The 16708-nt window shown below is 42.2% G+C and overlaps 1 protein-coding gene and 1 pseudogene across 1 annotated transcript in view; both read right to left on the bottom strand.

Annotated features, from left to right (window-relative positions):
* Positions 1 to 7587: 7587 nt before the first annotated feature.
* LOC125315538 lies at positions 7588 to 8103 on the bottom strand (annotated as a pseudogene).
* A 3798-nt stretch (positions 8104 to 11901) lies between these two features.
* The window catches only part of LOC115734345 (putative disease resistance RPP13-like protein 1), a 30352-nt gene continuing 25545 nt past the window's right edge, over positions 11902 to 16708 (bottom strand). Inside the window, exon 2 of the mRNA XM_048280525.1 lies at positions 11902 to 15916. Coding sequence (XP_048136482.1) covers positions 11945 to 15916 — 3972 coding nt within the window. The 3' untranslated portion in view covers positions 11902 to 11944. The remainder of the gene's footprint in view (positions 15917 to 16708) is intronic.

The following is a 16708-nucleotide window of genomic DNA, read 5'->3' as shown; positions in this document are numbered from 1 at the left end:
GAGATGCGAGGAATTTTGCGAATTGTGTTCAGATCATGTTTTTTCGATTGGATTTGCGACACTTAAATTCATAATGGGCATGTTTCGTGGTTTAATGTTTAGTGAAAGGCAACGCGCAAATGCATAATGACCCAAGTTTCAGTTCGTAAGCATGAACAATTTAAAGCCTCTAGTAAGACTTTCCAACTATTGCATGGCATGATTCAACCATCCAATTTCAACACTAAAGAAAACGTCGGAGAGAATCAGATGCACTCCAAGCAATTGATCCTATCACGTAAGCTGATGAGGCCGTTTGTGGGCATGGAAGAAGCCCATTAGAAGTTAGAACAGCTCCTAACTTGGCAATCTTAGAATGGCAAGACTCATGAACTGCCTAGGTTTCCTTTCAGCGGCAAAAGACTATAAATAAAGCACTCCAGTCTCCATTAGCCTCACCTAAGCTTCCATGAAAGACTACACGTATCAGGAAATGTTGAACTGCCTAAATATGTGTATACTATTCTTGTTTCTTCGTATCAAATCGGCTCACTTCTAAACCCATGTGATGATGGAGGCAACTTTTACAAACTCAAGTAGAGACTCATGCTTTCTCAAGACGCTGGAGGTCTCTGCATGATCTCTGGAAATAAGGACTGCACCTTATTTAGCTTTTTAGTGGATCTTCTTTGAGTAATCCGAAAGAGAATGAAGAACTTTTCAGTGGCATACTTACAGAGGTTGATGTCTTCAACAGCTCTAATGTGGCCATTGTTGGATAGGAAGATGATGGAAGCGTGAAACCTAGCTTTATTGCCACATGAATTTCATCTCTTTCAGAGATACTAGCTTCACCAGCTTTTTACTGAAGCATTCACACCGTTTTCACAAGACGGGATCACATAATTTAATGGATTATTGTCTTCGTTTCCACTAACAACGTCCTTACCTTCAACCGCCTTTCCCACGATTAGCATATTATCTACATATATGTGTATACATAAGTATATTATAACTCTATATACCTTTTGATAAACTTTGAATATCGGCATTGTTATGCTCAAATCCATATGAATCTAATTTTTCGTGCCATTGTTGCGGTGCTTACTTCAAACTATATATTAAACTGTTTCCTTCTTATTTTATTTGTCTATGCTAATGTTGCCATTCTCACCAAATTGCATCTTGTTTGCAACTTCTTGGAAAATTCCAAAATAAGGGCATGAAGTGTCCTCATTTTCTTGAATAAGGGCCTAAAGGATTTTATTTCAAATAAGGGCCTAAAACACTTTCATTGTTTCAAAGAAGGGCTTGATCAATTTTCGTCGGTTTACATTTTTTGAAATTTTTTCTTTTTTTATCCCTTTTTTTCCTTCCTTTTCTCTAGTGGCCGGTCTTAGGCGATAATCGGCCACCGACGAGGGCTGGATGACCTCTCCCGGACAAAGTGAGGTCAGCCTGGCCGGTTTGGGTGAGGGATTGCCTTGCCCCGACCATGCGAGGGGCGACCTTGCCTATGGCCGGTGAATCCACTTAGCCCTCCCCGATGTTCAGCCACCCAGCCCTCATTGGTAGCCGGCCATGGCCTTAGATCGGCCACGGCGAAAAGGAAACAAAAAAAAAAACATAAACAATGAAAATATCCTTGGTCAAAAGCTTCTTTAAAACATCTTATTTGAAATAAGGTCTACTTGAAGCTTTTGTTTGAGAGTATAAGAGCACTTCAAGCTCTTAGTTGGAATTTTTTCCAACTTCTTTCACATAATTAGCCTCGCGATCTGGAGAACCGTACTCAATTCGAATGTGTTTTATCAAATAATCCACGATTAGGTTCTCAATGGTGTGGAGAAGTTTCTTTCGATAAGTATTCCAAGTTGAAGGCAATTTTGAAATAATTGCAGTTAAGTTGAAGAAGTTTAGAAACTTCAATCATAAGGTCTTTAAGTTGGCAACATATATTCGAAGTTCCTCCACTTGCTTAGAGGTAGATTTTCAGTCAATCATGATAAATTCAAAATATTTCAAAGCAATTACTCCATTAACACCTTGTTTGTCAATATTGGTTTTGGTTTCTAAGGCCTTCCGAATGTGTGTAGGATTTGTGTAAGATTGAAAATTTTGTATAGACAATCTAACAGAGCACTGGGAATCTTTCCTCGGCACTTCCTTTCATCATCCTTTTCTTATCAAGACTCTGAAACAACAGCAGAAAATGTACCTTTTGATGTGCCTGATCTCTCTTATTCCAAATTGGACTAACGGGGAAAAGAAGGTAGCAGCTAGCCTTGGACTTGGAGGAAAAAATTCAGGTGCTTACCAATCCAAAGCTGCCAGAGACGCTGCAGCAAGGACTGACTCTGAAGATGTTGATCATTCATTGCACCCAATGGTTTCCGATAAACATGGCATATCTGCCACCAGAGTAGTTGGAACAGAGCATTCAGTTCGTAGTTCTGATGCAGTAGTCCAACGTCTCAGGCAAGAAGAGCTGCAAGGACTTAGCAAATCCTTCTCATGAAGCCCTCGAGTTGTCATTGCCAACTGCTGAGTTAGCTTCACAGGTTGGTAGCAAGCAAGTCACTGACTTCTACTTGTTTATTGCCATTTTAAGCTCTCACCCTATTCTGTGGCAGTCAACCTGTTTTTAACAACTTGTTACCCGTAATACTCCAAAATTGTCATCTTATCTTTCAAAAAACAAAAAGAAAAATAGAGATTCCTAAGTGTTGCAATCTGAAAGATTGTATTGGGTTCCTAGAAAGACATACATCAATTTGAGTGGCACAGTTACTTATATGATGTGCATAATCCACTCATGTGGCAAAACTGGTAATCTCCTTGGAGATGTTGAAAATGGAGGTGTTCTGAATTTGGAGATACTCTTTAGTTGGTTATATGTACAGCAATGCTTGTTTTTGCTCGTGGATGACAAAGATAACATAATTTTTGCGCCCACATGAGTGGTACTTAATATCTAGAGTAAGTTTTATGCAGGTTTTGAGTAACCGCTGATCCATATCGAAGTTTGGGGCTCCATTCCAGTCTATGGTTGCCACGGGTGGTTTCAGGCAGAAAACTCAGCTGGACAATGTAGAAGAAGGTGTTGATGTCCTAATAGCCACTTCTGGTTGCTTTACTTTTCTTGTTAAATAAGGCTTTTTGGAGTTGAAGGATCTTAGATGGTAAGCCTATGCATGGTATAAAGTATAATGTTGCATGAATAAGTTTTTTTTTTTTTTGGGTAAGGAAGTTGCATGAATAAGTTTGGGTGCACAAACTATTCAAAATCATCGTCTCCTCATATGTTTTTGAGTAACGAGTGTGATCACGCTAGTGTTTTCTAGAATTAGTACTTCCACCATGTATCATGACCATTCTTTGAAGGAAGGAAAAGATTAGCGAAATTTCTGTTCTTGCATGCATAGAGCTGAATCTTGATTTTCTGGATTGAGTTATGGAGACCTTTGCTTTGATTTACAAAAAATGCTAGATATATCGCTGTTCATTAGCCCCATTAGATTTCCTTGAGAAATGACTGGTGATAAATTCCGAAAGCTCCACTCATCATATTGTTCGCTAAGAATTTGAATGCCATCAAAGCATGGATGATTTTGATATTCAACAGATTTCGGTACATGCTATACTACAGCCAAAGAGCTCTATGAAGCTATAGTGTACTCAAAAACAGAAGAACGGTTTCTTTGTACACTTTGCAGATTGTTTTGCAACTGCTGCTATAATTTATGGCTTTACGATGCAGCGTGATTTTTGGATGAGGAGTTTGAAGCAGCTTTTCCAAGCAGAATCAAATTCTTCACCTGTCACCACACTGTATCTGTTTGTACAACCAGATTGCCCGTAGATATATATGACAAAATAGTTGAAATTCTCCTCGACGGTGAAGTGATCTGGCAGTCCATACTATTCTTTTGGCCAAAAGCAGTCTATACTATGCTCTCTGAAGATGCCACCAGCACTCTGTAATGTAAGTCGTTAAAACTGCTTGGAGGTGAAGAGAAATGAAATCAGGAGAAGTCTCTGAAAGTTCATTGATTATGCTGAGATGATTGAGGATTACATTAGGGTCCTACCTGTTTTCACTTCTTTCATCAATTTGCAGAAGAGTTTATGCAGTTGTCCCCAAAATTCTCTTTCCCTTTTCATTTTGCCTTTTTGTTGATTCTCAGAATTCAACTTTGTACGGAGGCTTTGTACATCTTTTTCTTTGACTTTTTTTAATCCCGTTCTTAGTAAAAATTAAGAAGAGAATCGGCAAATGTCTTTTTGAAACACCTAATAAATTCGTTTGTTGATCGATGCTCTTGAGGATCTGAGTCCAGCTTAAGAAGTCTCGGAGGCCTCTATTGTCTGAAGTTGCACTTTGATGTTAATGAACAAGCAATGACATGAAAGTACGACACTGTATCCCCTGATGTATGCCATGAACGTATAAAATTACGAATTTACGAACTTTATTTTGCATCTGCGATACAATAAGCTGGTTTACGAACTTTACTTTCAAGCTAAATGACTCATTTCAAAGGTAAATTAAATTACTTCCTCTGAGGCAAATGACTTTTGTCTTGAGAGATGTTCCTCCTTTCAACGGTACTATAGTTTCCCTTGGAGTTCATACCTTAAATTTATGGTAATTTCTTTTTCCCTATTTGTAAATTAAGGTAAGCTACTCTTGAATAACCACGCTTGTCTGTCTCGGTCCTCCTCAGTCAATTGTAAAATCCACATCCCCTCAACCCCTACCGTCGATGTTAGTGAGTCAGCAATATAACATGTAACTGGTGATATCTTTTATTATGAAAAAAATGACACAAATGATTTTTGAAGTTTAATCCAACGTGCATTGTTGTTCATAAAATTTTAATTTATTTTCCTAAACTTTAGCCTAATGTGCAATGTTATTCTCGAAACTTTTAACTTGCTCAATACGGTCCCTAAACTTTGATGTAATTTCATTATAGTTTCTGAATTTTATGAAAATTTTTAATATTGTCCTTAATCATGAATAAACGGAAGGATATATATTGGATTTTCACATATACTATAGGGACTAGATTGAATATTTAATAAAAGTTTATGGACTATATTGAATAAGTTAAAATGAACGAAATTGCACATAGGACTACGGTTTGTGGACTATATTGAATAAATTAAAAATTTAGTAACTGATATTGCATATTGGCCAGATAAAGATTCGAATGGAAATGTGCTGAATGTTAGCTGGAATTGAATCAAATTGGTCGCCAAAATTGGCACAAGGACCGAAATTGAACCCACAATAAATTACGAGGCCTATACTGCAATTTTAAATCCGAAAATAATGCGTCGGAAAAAAGGATAAGGCGTCGTGGAAACGAAGAGCGAGAAGTGCTTCTTCTTCGTCGCTATCGCTCTCTCTCGGGCTTGCACAGCGATAAGCCATGGCTGCTTCTACTTCAATATCGTTCTTCAACCAGAGTCCCTTTCTCGGTTCCTTCCAAAATCTTCTCTCTATCTCAATTTGCCCTAAATTCGTCGGAACAGTCCCAATGCAGCGGCCACAGAGCCAGTCTCTCCTCGCCGTTGAAGCCCAAGTCAAACCAGGAGAGAAGACCGGCTCGCCCGCCATTCTCGCATCAGAAAGAAGGTATCTTCTCGTTCGCCTTCTTTTATACATTACTTAAAACGATGCCCTGTCCCAGTTCAAGATGGTTGAGTGCTCTCGTGAAGGCATTGGTTTGGCTCATTTGCTTTTGGGCGGGTTCGATTTGGTTCCCTGGCGAGTCTCTGTTCGAGTCGATGGGTCCAGCGTGGGCATTAGTGGGGTTCATGCGGTTTCGTTTGGGGTGAGGAGTGATTTTGAGGACGAGAGCGTTGAGAGCGTGTCCTTGGTGTCTAGAATCTGAATGATATCTCTGAGCTTGCGCTGTCGAATTCTACTTGGCGTTTTGTTTGGCAATTATGTGGATGACATAGAGGGTTGCTGAGCTAGGATAAAGAAATCGAGGAGAAGAGGAAAATGTACTAGTTCATCCTCCACTGATATTTCTCACTAGGTTCTTTTTTTGCTCTTCTTTTTTCTGAGGTTAACATGGTTATCTGGATCTTCCGCTCCGCGCGAACCCATCTCGTCAATGTACATAGGCTAAGGTTCCTAGCCACCGGGGGCAGGTGTGACCTCAAGGTTGCTTTGAGTGAAAGATGCTGTGATTGGATCACGATAGCTGCCACATTCAAACCGAGCACTTGATCACACGGTCTACACATTGGGGGTTTATTGATTAGTAGTTTAATTTCTTTCAACTAGATGTATCGTGGTGGTACCTTGTCCTGTGTTCCTACATCATTGGGTGTTGGATTCGCGTAACAAATTTTCAAGTGATTCTGAGTTTTTACTTGTTGGAGACCATGCTATGGCATTACGGTTAAAGCACTGGAGTTGTTCTGGCGAGTCGTGAAATCAAAGAAGTAATTTTTTTTTTCTTGAAATTGAAGTATTCTGGGTGTTGCAGGTTCAGGGGACTCTGGAGAGGCCGAGATTATGTGTATTCTGTTCCAACAAGCACCTTTATGTCCAGGTGATTGATGACACTAAGATGCACACGCTTGCTGCTGTATCAACGATGCAGAAGCCCGTCTCCGAGGAATTCGACTACAGTTCTGGTCCTACCATCGTGAGTATCCAAATGAACCTTAATTTGCTGCATGTACTGTCACTGTCCTTGTATAGAAGACAATAGAATTTGAAAAAGAAATGAAAGAGAAAAAAAAATGTGGGACTCAGATAAAGAAGTGCCTGGTCTCCTGTGTATTTCTTTCTGCAATCCATGTGCATTTTGAGACACTAAGTATGATAAGAAATTCTGCCATGGCTTGTGATTTATTTCTTTCCAGAATGTAGATCCTCTATGAAATCAATTTGAACTGCTTTTCTTTGTGTGCTTTGCTAAAGAAACTCTCATCCTTGTAACTTGTTGGCATCAGGAAGTGGCAAGGAGAGTGGGTGAAATCCTCGTGTGAAGTCATGCTTGGAGAAAGGAATCACAAAGATAGCCTTTGACCGGGTGGATATCCCTATCATGGACGTGTGGAAGCTCTCGCTGAAGCAGCCCGAGAACATGGTCTTCAATTTTGAATTCTGGTTTTTGTTCATTCTGATCGCCTTGTCTTTGTCAAGAGAACTCTCGATTCAAATGCGAATACATCAGTATTTGTATTGGATTTGCTCCCTTTTCAGCTTATTGCAAATGAGATGCGGCAATGATTTCCGCACCTTCTGTCAAACAGAATGAAGTAGATTTAACTGAAGTCTTTTGCTGTGGTCTGTGAGTGTGGAGCTTACCTCTCTCTGAGATCACAGTGTAATAATAGCTAGGCGGGTGGATTGAAAAATAACATGATGGCTTTGCTGAACTTGAGATAATCTGAATACAAAGTTTTGGTGATTCTTATGGCAATGCTCTTTCAAAGGATGATGCAGCATTACTTATGATGTTCGTTGAGCATTCAGACATTGATACGTGAAATGAAAGATCCAAACTGAGTTCAAGATAAAGTCACTTTATTTGGGCAAAATAGAATGGTCAAATTCAGTACTTACCGAATCCTCCTTCACAATTGCAGTTTCTTTTTCGCCAAATCTTGTCAACTTGGCCACTGGTAAATGTACTGCCAAAACCCAGTTTGCCCATTCAAGCCATACATGCCCTCCTCAGAGACATGCCACAAACACAGTATCACCGTGAACCAAGTCTCTAGCATGCGAATACACATCGAAGTTGTAGTCCTGCAAATTTTCCCATCCCATGTCACAATAATACAGAGTTATACCCCACTCATTCACATTGAAACCCCACCCGAACTCTCCTCCATCTGCAACAGCCTGCTGGCCCAGATTGTCATCTTTGGACTGGCAATGGGGGGTCATGTTCTTGCTGCTCCCAGCCGGTTCTTGACGCTGACCTGGACCTCTGAGAAAACCAGGGCAAAGAAGCTTCCTGTTAGCAGGAGGAAGATAATGCTGCCGCTCTTGAATTTGGTTGAAGCATCCATGTCTCCTTCTTGTGAATGTTTCAGCTCCCTCTTTAAGTATGCAAAATGAAGATACTTTACTATACTTAGTCTATTTCACCTTATTTTGTTTGGCTTGTTGCCACGTGAGATAGAAGAATCGTGAAACTGATCTTAAGCGGACGAGGCTGGCTGTCTTTCATGTTTATGTTGCAGTGAGGCGGTAGTTTTCGTCGGGACTAGATGTAGGTTAATGATCGAATCAAAGACATGTCATCCTAGTTCGGAGCAGGGGATTGTTGTAAGTTCGGTGCTGGGGACTTTCCATTTCTTTTCTGCTCGTTCAATTACCTAAGTTACCCTTTGGAGTCATTGGCTTTGGTGTCTGGTCTGGACTTTGACATTACAGTAGGAGTCGAACAGGGGAGTCCAAAGAACAGAGCTTTCTTGATTTTAAAATTTGACATTATCATGGCAGAGTCCTTGAAGTTTCCTCCGCCATATGCCCCCAACGATGCCGTACCCGACAGTGCCTTACGCGCTTGGTTGCGTCTCCGACCATTGGACAATATGTGTATGATGCGTGACTTCAATGGAGTACTAAATTTTGGCATCATTTGAAGATTTCAATGATTTGAGATTTCATTTTTTGATGCTCGATTTGGAATTCACGGGGTCAATTTGAGCGTCCATCAGAAACTCAACATCGATGCAAATGGAAATTTGTACATGGATGGACCCGCAAATGCATTCAGGATTTTAGCCCAATATATAATGTTATCCCTGAATTTTTAATTTATTTAATATGATGCATGCACTTTTGGTACATATTCAATTCATGCATGTTTGGTACATATTCAATTCAATCTCTGGATTATATGAAAATGTTCAATATTATCCCTGAATTTGAATGAACGGAAGGACATCATCTCTAGGCGGAGCATTGCTTTTCAAATTAAAGAGTGGTGTCTTGGGGTAGACACTCCTTGTGTTTAGCTTGGCTCATTGCATCATCTCTACATAATTTCACAGAAATATTCTGATGCCGATCAACATTAGTCACAGACCAAGTTGATAAATCGTAGACAACGGATAGTCCATCAGAGAGAAAGGCATCAAACAAAGATGAATCCATGGTATCTTTTTGAATCCTGAAGATGAAACTAGGAATTTTAACATCCTCAACTAGCAGGTCCATCTTGTAGTCGCACTCTCTCCATTTCTATATCAATAGCCAGTATTTGTGTAATTTCAATTTCTTCAAAGAAACTCGAAAGAAAAGAAGTATGACTTGTATCATGCATGAATGCAATTGTTCAAAATCGAATGCCAAATCGCTTCATGCCATAATCCTCTGGTTTTCGTCACCCTTCAGTTGAATCAATTCCATAGTCTTATTAGTAATGTTGAATAATAGACAAAGGATATGGGACAGTCAACAGGAGTGTACTCACAAGTTACAACCGTGAAAACAATTGTCTATCATAGCAGCAGAAATTGACGAGCAGAGTATATTTGAAATGGCATGATAATGAGGGTTACAACGGCTGCCGCAAATTCAATGATTTACACTTTAAGCACGGGAGGACTCATGTGGACATTTTTGAGTTGTTTAGAACAAATGAAACGCGATTACCCGTTAAAGAGATGCAAGGTACAATCTATTTGAATCCAATGAAGATTACAATTCTCACTAAGGTGACTGCTGGGCAAAAAATGTTACTTCGCCTTCACATGTACGCCGGTTTTTCGGGCAATAATCACGGCAGTTGCCACGTCCAAGAACAACCCATGCTCCACCACTGCCTCTAGCGAAGATATCTGCTTTCCTGCGGCGGGACAGTCCTTAATTGGAGTCTTTGAGAGAAACGACGCCGTATCTCTCGCTCGCTTGCTTGCTGAAGCATCCAAAAATCGCTGCGCTATCGACAAATTCTCATCCATGTCTGCAGAATCAGCCTGCGCAATCCAAAGAGAAGAGGTAACTTGTTGTCCTTGTCGAGGAGAGGAAGGGTCGGGTGGCGTAGACGAGCGGTGGGAGACGCAGAGGACATCGTGCGAGAGCTGGAGGAGCGGCGGGCGTAGACAAAGAGAGGGAGATGGGAGTGGTGATCGAGGTGCAGAGACCGAGACGAACAACACTTTCTTAGTTATGCTACGCCCAAAGGCTTCACCTTCAAATTTGGTCTGCCAAAATTAAAACACACTTTCTTTTTAAGTAACACAATTATTTTCGGACCAAAAAAAAAAAAAAAACCAAAGGTAACATAATAAGTTTTCAAAACGCCCACTCACAAATGTAATCACGTGTCTGCTCACATTTGGGTCGGCCTTTTCAAGTAGTAATGGACTCACCAAGTCCAGAGATACTAATACTGAGTCTAACTTGTGGGATATGGCGGATGAGGGGCCAGTGGCAGCCGGTCCCTTTCCTGCATCCCTCCTCCGGGATCGGACATCCATCGATCTCGAGTCTTTCTAGGGAGGGAGGGAGGCCGTGGCCATGGCCATCCTCATCCTTGGGCAACTCCCTCAGCTTCGGGCAATTCTTGATCTCCAAGGTCCGGAGAGAGGGAGGGAGAGTGAGGGACAGCCTCTCCAGGTTAAGCATATCCTTGAGACGGAGATGGAGCAGAGAGGAAGGGAGCGGAAGCACAAGATCATCCTCCTCTCCCACTCCTCCTCCTCCAATGCTGCTGCCGTCGATCAACAGATATTGAAGGGAGGTGAGGGGCTTCAGCCACTCCCTCACCGGCTGCTTCATATTCCCGCATTTCCGTACGCTAATTTTCTGTAGCTGGGGCGGCAATCCTCCACCGGAGAATCGCATGAAATTAACGGCTTGTTTTGGGCTACCAAAAAAATAAAAGAGAAAAAAAAAAACAAGTAACAAAGGATTGTGGGATCCACTCCTTAAAAAATTTGTGACTCACCAACGTGCTGTTACTCTCACAATCAACCACAAAATGCTATGCTGCTAGTGGAGCCCTTGTAGCAATTAGATTGCCGATATCTAGTATCGGGGGCGTTTGCTCAACATTGAGATATCTAAGGGTCGATACTGAGTATCGGTTATCCAATTATGACTTAATGGCCCCTCCCATCAACACCAAAATGTGAGTCGGTTTTCACATGGTGATGCAGATTGATATTTACTGTCAAAATAGCAAATGGGCCGGTCTCCTTGCTCGGGGAAAATATTGAACGAATCCCTATGCCCTAATAACCACGAGGCTGTTGGGTTACACGTACAATAACAATTATTTTCTTTTTGTTTTGTTTACGGAAGGCAAAGGAAATCATTTTTTTTTAACACGAAAATATCATTTGGATGGTTATTGATAAGTCGATAGTTCAAAATGAAAAATCCAGTATAATCTATTAAGATGAATGCAAAAAAAGAAAAGAAAGAATCTTTTCGTAATCGGAAATGACATTATGAAAACACTCCAATTCTTTATTATTGGAGAGAAAATTTGACACCAAAGGATAACAGATCTTTACTTTTAAAGGACCTAATTTGGGTTATTTTTTCCCTTCAAAATGAACCCACCACTGTTGTCCAAAAAAAAAAAAAAAAAACCCACCCAACCCCCCAAATAAGGTCTGGAATTTTTGTTCGTTCGTCATTAAAAAATAATTAGAATCCGTTTCTGTTTGATAATAAACATCAGTTGTATTATTTTGACCACGGACGATATAGTGGTTTTCTTTTCTCCCTAAAATGTTATCAAGGAATAAGTAAACATTGCGCTACTTTTGCGAAATTTTTAAATAAATTTACAGATAAAAAGAGAAGAAGAGAAATGAAGGAATCCAAAGTTAGGGAGATGGGAATGAATCACATCAACAAGTATTCATCTGATCTGATGGCAATTGCCAGTCACGCACGTGCCTCCTCAAACATGATTTGGCTCCACAAACCAACCAACACACACCCCCACCACCTCCGACCTTTTCAAGTAGTAATGGACTGAATAGGTGCCATATTACCGAGTGTTACTTGTGGGATATGGCGGATGAGGGGCCAATAGCAGCCGGTCCCTTTCCTGCATCCCTCCTCCAGGATCGGACATCCTCGGATCATCAGCCATTCAAGGGAGGGAGGGAGGCCATGGCCATGGCCATGGCCATCCTCATCCTTGGGCAACTCCCTCAGCTTCAGGCAATTGTAGATCCATAAGTTCCGGAGAGAGGGAGGGAGAGTGATGGACAGTCTCTCCAGGTTAGGCATACTGGCGATATGGAGATAAAGCAGAGAGGAAGGGAGCGGAAGCACAAGATCCTCCTCCTCTCCCACTCCTCCTCCTCCTCCAATGCTGCTGCCGTCAATCTCCAGTAATTGAAGGGAGGTGAGGGGGGTAAGCCACTCCCTCACCGGCTGCTTCATATTCCCGCATTCCCATACCCTAAGTTCCTGTAGCTGGGGCGGCAATCCTCCGTCAGGGAATCGAGTCACACTCTCACACCTTCCAATTGACAGATCACGGAGACACGTAAGTCGAAGCAACTGATTAGGTAACGCTTTGATCTTCGGACACCCCTCAAGACGAAAGCTCGTGATGCCGGGTGGAAGAGGAGGGAAGCACTCCAGCTCCAAAGCAGGACACTCCAACCACAAGATAGTGAGGTGGGATAGTGTGTGCAGGCCCTGGGGTAAGCTTCTCAAATTCTCGCAATCGTTAATGGAAATCTCTTGAAGAGACTGGAGACGGTCTACATTTATCTCCGCCAGCGACTCCACGCCCCTGCATCCCCCAATTGCAAGTCTCTTGAGGGTCGCAGGTAAAAACCTACCCTCGCTGAATGGAGAGGCCGGCAGAGAATCGCATCCCCAGATTCTTATTTCTTGCAGGCAAGACGTCAGGTCAACGTGGTTATTTCTACTGCTGCTGCTGCTTGGTTCCTCCGGATGACTACTTAATCCTCCTATGATGGGTAAAGATTGCAACATCTCGCAGTCTCTGATTCTTAATGATATCACTGAGGTCGGTATACCTGTTTCGGGAAATGATGCGAGTTTTGGACACTTCTCAATGGCCAAATCTCTCAGAGATGAGAGGGTGTGCATCTTGCTTGGGAGCTTCTCCAAATTGACACAACTTGCCACTTCCATAGTCTCGAGGTTGACGGGCAGCTCTATGTCTTCTTCTCCAGCTGCAAGAGATACGAGTCCAGGACAACTTCGGACGACTAAGCTCTTTAGACAACCGAGATCTCGAATCACATTTCTGTCCTGCCACAAGTACATTAACTCTTTACAACTTTTCATCTCCAACTTCTCCAGCTTGATCAAGGAGCTCGTAAATCCATGATTTATGCAAGTCAGATCAACCACATCTTCTATGACAAGAGCGGTTAGAGATGCCATATTTACCAAACTCTTCAGCACCCCCTCCTTACAACCTCCAAACTTCAATTCATTGAGAGATGGAAGGCTAATGATAGAGGGCGTGGCATCCATACGCGGGCAGGAGTCGATTTCGAGCTTTGTGAGGGAGTTCAGTTGACTAGGCAATCTTCCTATCAACTTAGGACAATCCTTAATGACGAGATGCTCAAGACGGGGAAATACAACTCCGACTTCTTCAGTGCCGAAGTAATGAGACCAGTCCTCCCACAATGGCATGTCCTTGAATTCCAAAGTTATTAGGGACGGAAAAGGATACTTGGTTCCATAAAGTTCTTGCCCTACCGTGCGTATAGCATTTAGACCTTCGATGACCAGTTCTTCGAGCGAAGATAGCTGCCCAAGTGATGGTAATGCTTTGGCCCTACAACACCCATGTAAACGCAAACGCACTATGTTAACATGAGAGGGACTTCCCAACCACAATGGGAATTGTAGGCCACCATAGTAGGATATTGCGAGGTTTTCAAGGTTCTTGTGAGGGCGAAGAAAGTCGAGGACTTTTGCTTCAAGCTCTTCGTTTCGGAAACCAGCAAAATCTTCAGTCCATCGCATGGTTAATCGGCACAGTCCCTTCTTCGTGTGTAAACAGGCATCGTTGGCATCTTTGGCTTCTTGAACCATATGCAAATCAGAGATGCACAATTCCCCTTCAAGATTCCCAAGGCTTTTTAACTCCTTCAACCTCGAGCCATTTTCTGCTTGCACTATAAACTTGGACAACATCTCAAGACCCACCAAATTGCCTATACACAACGGCATCGCTCTTAGGCTTGGAGTGTCGGTGATGTCGAGAAATCTTAGATTGATCAGTTTCTCCAAATCTTCAGGTAATTCGACAAGTTTGTAACAGCCCCGCAATATCAAAGCCTCTAGGTTGTACAATGCAGCAACTGACTTTGGAAGCGTTTCAATATTAGTATACGACAAATTGAGGTGCCTTAGGTGTCTCAATCTGCTAATGCAATTTGGTACCTCGCTTATGTAATAGCAGCTTAAAGAAAGCACCCTCAAGTACTTCAATTCAGACAACAAGTCAGCTAGCACTTGCTGGGACAAAAAGGACCTATCATAGTACCCAGATTTCTTCTCTAACGATATGAAGCTCCTAAGTCCCTGCATTCGATGATATATCTTGAGTCTTTTCGACATAATGTCACTGCTAGGGATGAATGAGGCGTGACGAGTTAAAGATGCATTTTTGTGATCACCCTCAAGCTCTCCCGAGTCAAAATAAGTTGCACCAGCAACTAGCTTTGCTAGGTCATTCACAAGATCATGCATCAAAAATCGTGACCCATGACTGCTCGACTTTTGAAATAACGATCTAGACACTAGCTCATTGTAATAATCCAAACCTGCATTCCAACGGTTCTTTCCTTCTTTTCCCTCCACCAAGCCCTCTGCAATCCACCAGCGAATTAACTCGTCCCTTTGGATTTCATAGTCCTTGGGAAATATAGCACAGTAAGCAAAACATCTTCTCAGATTGGAAGGGAGGTGGAGATAGCTAAGTTTCAAAGCTGGAAGGATCTCATTTCTCTCTTCTGGTAAGTCCCAAATTTTGCTGTTCAATATAGCTTCCCATGTATGGGGATTGACTTCAGTGCGTAGCATCCCGGCCAATGTCTTCACCGCTAATGGCAACCCCTTGCATTTTTCAACTATTTTCCGACCTAGTACTTCAAGATCGAGATGCTGATCGAAATTTTCGACTCCAAAAGCATGAAATGCAAACAAAGTCATACAAGCATCTAGGGGCAACTCTTCAAGAGTTTTTGGTGGCGCACCGGCTATTGAAGCAACACGGTGGTTACGAGTCGTGACGATTATCTTGCTTCCCTTTGCCCCCGATTGAAGAGGCTTCAAGAGGGAAGTCCAATGTCCATACTTCTCGTTCCAAACATCGTCTAATACTACAAGAAACTTCTTCCCGGAAAGATTTTCCTTGAGCTTATCTTGAAGCCAATCCAAGTCCTTACCTTCGCAGGGCGATTGGCCGTTGGTTGCCTCTAGTATTCTCTTTGTAATAGCAAGCACATCGAACTCATAGGAAACGCAAGCCCAAGCTTTTTTCTCAAAACAGCTGGTGACTCTAGCATCGTTGTAGACTTGCTGAGCCAGAGCTGTCTTCCCAACACCCCCCATCCCTACTATGGGAATCACTTGTAGATCCGCACATGTTCCATTATCTTCTTCTCCGATCAGTGATCTGAGGATCTCCATTTTTTCGACCTCCCTACTAACAAAACAAGGCTCGGACAAATGCGTAGTGGGAAGCAGCTTATCCAGTCGGCAGTGTGCTGATTGTTGCCCATTATTCTCTCTGAGGCTGAGACTATTTTTCTGAGTTATGATCTCCTGTAATCTGCGGTCCATATCTTCTATCTCGGATCTCATTTTGTGGTCGAGCATAATAGCTCTCGGGCTCAATCTGAAGCAACAACTCGGAAGAAGGGAACGGGCCTTGCTAGTGCTGGTTTTTGCCTTGGGCTTGTTGTCAGCGGACTCTGTGGCGAACTCATCGAGCAAATCTTCGATGTCGTAAGCCAAGTCCCTGAGATCTTCAAGCCACGACTTCACCCCGCGATTGCCAGCCAGTTGCCTATCCTCTGCATCAACCAGCACCTGATCGATACTGGTTAGCGACTTCTCCCATTTCTTCAGCAGCTCATCGATCCCCTGGCGCCGCGCGAAGTCGAGCAGCTCGCGAGAGGCCAACCTATCAAACAGCACCTGAAGGAAGGCTCCAAGAAAGAGCTCTGCGATGGGCATGGCTTGGTTTGGGAGCGGCGGAGGATTAAGCAAGAGCGCTCGGATGGTTGAAACGAAGTGTACTGAGCGGAGAGGAAACCGAAGTTCTTAATTTCAGGACACCAGCATGAAAAGTTTATTCTTGTATGCATTAAAGTACTCTACTTCGAAGTAATGCAAATTGAGGGTGCCCTCCCCCAACGTCTCTATCTCACCAAGTCAGCACGCTTCACCCATTAGCGGTGATTGGGGAATTGAGAATAAGATATTGATGGTGGGGACTGACCAGTAAAGTAGATGCCCATTTTCATAGGTCACCTTTGGTATTACTTGATTGTTTATCAGTTCACTATTCTGGTCTTGATTAAGGTGGCCGGCTACGGTCTTTTTTTGTTATTTAAAATACGTTTATTTGGGGAAATTTTCATTTTAAAAGAAATTAATTTTTGAAAAAATAAACCGAAAAAATAATTAGTCTTTCTTTGTTTGGTGATATATGACGGAAAATATTTTCTAGTACTTGAATCGCATTTGAAAAATCATTTCAATTTCATCACT

Source organism: Rhodamnia argentea, chromosome 6, assembly GCF_020921035.1.
Source record: "Rhodamnia argentea isolate NSW1041297 chromosome 6, ASM2092103v1, whole genome shotgun sequence".
In the NCBI taxonomy this organism is placed as follows: domain Eukaryota; kingdom Viridiplantae; phylum Streptophyta; class Magnoliopsida; order Myrtales; family Myrtaceae; genus Rhodamnia; species Rhodamnia argentea.
This window is presented reverse-complemented; position numbering and strand designations above follow the sequence as displayed.